The sequence below is a fragment of the Sphaeramia orbicularis genome, chromosome 21 (assembly GCF_902148855.1).
Source record: "Sphaeramia orbicularis chromosome 21, fSphaOr1.1, whole genome shotgun sequence".
NCBI lineage: Eukaryota > Metazoa > Chordata > Actinopteri > Kurtiformes > Apogonidae > Sphaeramia > Sphaeramia orbicularis.
In genome coordinates, this window is record NC_043977.1 from 42,076,750 (window position 1) to 42,081,345 (window position 4,596).

Genomic DNA, 4,596 nt, shown 5'->3' on the forward strand with positions numbered 1-4,596 from the left:
TCCTTAGTCAACCAGCTGCAGTTTGGACGTTTACGTGGAACCAGTGTTTCAGCGCCGCTCCTTAAAGAACTGAAAAAGTCAGAGATGGAAGGAATCTATGCAAATGTGGAGGTGACAGAATCTGACCACTGCAGACCTCTGCCTCCTCAGACAGGTGAGAATATTCAGCCTGAATTCAGAGATGTGTTTTACTGATTTGTCTCAATGTTCCTCTTGTAACAGCGAACGTACTTACTGGTCTTTTTTTCCCATCAGCTCCCCAGGGCTCAAAGACGGGTTTTTATGGAGCTCTTGTCTTTCTGGGACTGATCTGTGCTTCCTTATTGATTGGAGTCATCGTCCTTGGTGTCTGCTGTGAGTCGAACCACCAAACGAATCAAACTCTATTATTATATGTGGGGGGGAACTGTGAAGTTTGAGATCGCTGATTCAAATCCCCACGCAGGCAGAGAAACTGTTCACTGATGTGCCCTTGAGCAGGGCACTTGAACCCTGGTAACCTAATATAATATTTACCTCCACCAAGGAATGGTAGAGGTTATGTTTTCATCTGGGTTTGTCTGTCCGTCTGTTTGTCTGTTAGCAAGATAACTCAAAAAGTTAAGGATGGATTTGGATGAAATTATCAGGAAATGTTGATACTGGCACATGGAACTAATGATTAAAATTTGGTGGTGATCGGGGGGGGCTGATCTGCCTTGGCAGAAGTCTGCGCTCTCCGAGTGCTTTTCTAGTTGTGTCATGCCACAGTTTCACTCACTGTTTCACAAACAAATTTTTGGCAAGTTTTAAAAGCAATTGAAAGTGAAGACTCAAAGTTAATCCCTGGGTAGGCAGGGTATCAGTGAGCAGGAGGGACAGAGTGTAGTGTGAGCGGTCGGGGGTGTTAGTAAGCTCTACTTACTTTTTCACTTGTTTTCTTTCTTTTTCTTTTTGTTTTTTAGACACTAAGTCCATACGTGGCTCGGCTGCAGAACTGTCCTCTGTCAAAGCCAACCTGACTGAAATTCTCCAGACCAGTCATGACCAAATATCCAACCTGACGGAGGACAGAGACCGGCTCAATGCCAGGCTCATCAGAGTGACTCAGGAGCTGGAGAGGCTGCAGAATCTGTCCAAAACAAGTGAGTGGACATAAATACACCAAAACTCCACCAAAACCATCAATAAAACTACATGCTGACCAAAATGTTTCTGGGTTAAAAGTCTGTTGTTGTAATAAATGCATCCAAAAGAGGATGCAAACACTGTGGACAAACAAAAAAGTTCACATAGCCCCACAGGGTCCAGCCACTCAGTAGAAGTACATACATGAAACCAGTCTGCCAAAGGACAGACTTTAGTTGACCGCTCTGGAGTTACAGACAGTCCCTGGGTTTAAGTTTATGAAATTTTCTTTTAGCAAAACTTTGGAAACTAAATAAACAAACTCAGGGTTTAGTGGTGGGATGTAAATCCAGAGGACATGAAAACCTGCTGCACTGGATGGTGTGTCTGGAGAGCCTGATGCTAGGAGGCGCTGAAGTTGGAGAGGGCGTCTGTAGATGGTCCAAGCATAAGAGTTTTATTGGGTCAGTAGTGTCACTGTATGGGCTTCACTGCACTGAGTTCCCTGGACTCCAACTCATATTAGATGGACTGAAGGACTGTGTGAAGGAGTTCACATTTCAGCCACACTGGAAAAAATCTAAATCTTACCAAGTGTATTTTTCTCATTTCTAGTCCACACATCTCATCACACTTAAAATAAGACATAATCACCTAAAGAGTAACTTTTCAGTGAGATATAAGAGCTTATTTTTAGACAATAGATCTTGAAATTCTTATTTCAAAAATTCTTACCAAGATAATTTTCACTTGTTCCACTGGCAGATTTTTTGCATGAATTAAGCAACCAGAAAAAAAAAATCTTGAATTAAGCAAATAAAAACCTTACATTTTGTGTATTTTATATACTGGTAAACAGAATTCTCAGAGACTTCCTGGGTACATAAATTATTAAAATAATAATAATAATAATAATAATAATAATAATAATAATAATAATAATAATATATTTCATTTGTATAGCGCTTTTCATATAACTCAAAGACACTTTACATACAGCAGATAAAAAGAGAAACAAACATTAAAAACAGATAAAAATAAGTGCAAAAGGCAGGTATACGAATATAAAACAGTTGCACATTAAACAGTAAGATTAAACATTAAAAGCAATTTTACATGAATTATTATATGAGACTCTACATACTGACAGTTAATTGCTAAAAATAATGATTAGAACAATACTATTTTCATGAAACAGATTACTGACAACTGTACCCAGTGAGTTTTGACCCTAGAAGATATTAGATGTTAGTTGTGTGCATAATCTACACCTTGGGTCTTCTATGTACCAGACAAAGAGTATCCAGTAATAGAAACACCAAGAGGTGTTCATCAGCCTGAGAGGTGCAGGGGACAGGCACACCACAAAACAGCTTAACTAATGTTATAGGCATTAGAAAGTCAATAACGGACATACCAAACCGCTTCATTGAAACAATTAAAGTGTTAACACTGCAACAGTCAATATATGACAAATCAGTGTCAATGAATCAATGAATCACTGTTTAAAGCAAAAATGATGCTAATTAATAGAAACAGTTTGGAAAACCTGAAACTGTAAACTAACAAATCTGTCTAATTATTTCTACAAAATTTACTTATACTTAACTCTATGAACAATTTTGTTGAGGAATGCAAATAGACAGTATTTCACTGTATATTCTATAAATTGATGGTACTGAAATAAGCAAACTGCCTAAATGCATAATTGTGTCTTGAAAATATTCCTTAAATATCCACTCCCAAATAATGTGAACAAATAACATCACAACATTTTTTTACTAAATTGCTGCTGCTCTTGTGTCCATTTACAATAATGTATAGGCACTTTTCACACACAATGGCACCACGGGTACAATGCTGCTAATTTATTTATAATATTATCTTCTGTACTTTGTATTTTATCAGTAAAAATCAGGTATTTTCCTACTGACCCTTTGCACTGACGTCACAGTTATCACATGACTAGGGGTTCAGCGCCATGGTGGACGGCAAAAGCAACACAACAAACAAACAAATGAGCGATGGATTCTGGCTACCAGCACTGAAAATAAAATTTTGGAGTTGTCCTGCAAAATGACTCACCTTACTGGACGGCAGAAAGAACGCTATTTGGAGAAGCTAGCGATAGCAGGGCTAGCTACCGACCCATACCTTCTCCCTCCTGATGTGTTTACGGATCTAGCAAAATCCTCCAGTCCAGGGGAGTAGGTTTGATTCGGACATTGGTGGGGACACAAAAGTGCTCCAAGGCAGCACTCCTGAAAATTGATTTTTTTTTGCATTTGCGATCATAATTTTACATCATGTAGAGCTGATCAAACAAGCAAACAATCACAGCCAGTCGGTTCTAGCCATTTTGGCACCCTAGGTGAGATATGAATTTGGTAACGTTAGCAAGCTAGCTGTGTATGTTTTTAACATGTTTCACCCATCATGCCATCCAAACTCAAATAGACTGTAACCAAAAGCAGCTGTAATGAACTAACATTGTGTAATAATGTCGGTGGCTGTCATAAGTAGCCTTCAGTATTAGCTCTGTTGTTGAAGTGTCTGCCTTTCTACTATCTACACACAACAATATGTACAGTTTGACTTCTACAACATATGGAACAGCATAATGACAGTAACAGTATTTCATAGAACATAGTGTAGCTGGTTAAAAAAAGCAGCCACTACTAGAGATTGACCGATTATTGGCCGGGCCGATTATCGGCGCCGATATTTGGAAATTTGATGTATATCGATATCGGCCTTTTTTTAATCCGACGGGCCGATATTAAGAAATCAATTTAAAACTGGGTTATTTTCGGCTCAGATTCAGCCGCGCCTCTCTCTCTCTCTCTCTGTCTCTTGCACTATCCACTCTGCGCCCTCTGATTGGTTGAGGCGGAAGCTGTCCTCACACACACAGACTGGGACTGACTTGGGATGAGACTGTGTTCTATACATTTTCTCCATTACTAATACATAGAGCGTTTAGAGCCAGACTGATGAACTAATGTTCTGGTAAAAGCTTGTCAGACTTCACCTTAGCGTGCTTCCCAAAAAAAAGTGAACTGAGGTTTTTAGGCACTCTCTCTTAATCCCACACACATGCTTTTCTATCACAGACTGTTTCCATCTCCATATTATCAGCAGTCTAATTCACACACGTCGGGAGGTAATCTGAGTTAGCAGAGCTGCCGCTAATGTTTACTCTGCTCTGATGTTCTTCTGAAACATTAGTAGTAGTTGTGAGATGTAGAGCACAGGGATGTTTAGTACAGTTTCAGAAGAGTTTTCTGCGTTTACCTTTGACACGTGTTTTCTCTCCGGAGCTTCTCACACGAGAAAACTTCGCCTCTCTGCGGTGTGTACCCTTCCGTGTCGGGGTACCCACCTGCGTCAAATAGTGCCGCTGTGGGGCTCTGACCATATGCGTCGATTTCTGACTATTTGGGATGAGACTGTGTTGGTATGTAATGTGATAGTGTATGTCTGCGTTAA

General features: G+C 39.7%; 1 protein-coding gene across 2 annotated transcripts in view; it reads left to right on the forward strand.

Annotated features, from left to right (window-relative positions):
* The window catches only part of LOC115411864 (CD209 antigen-like protein C), a 12,183-nt gene continuing 7,587 nt past the window's right edge, over positions 1–4,596 (forward strand). For both annotated transcript variants that reach the window (XM_030124090.1, XM_030124091.1), the window contains exons 1-3: positions 1–154; positions 256–354; positions 945–1,124. In XM_030124090.1, coding sequence (XP_029979950.1) covers positions 85–154; positions 256–354; positions 945–1,124 — 349 coding nt within the window. In that variant the 5' untranslated portion in view covers positions 1–84. The remainder of the gene's footprint in view (positions 155–255; positions 355–944; positions 1,125–4,596) is intronic.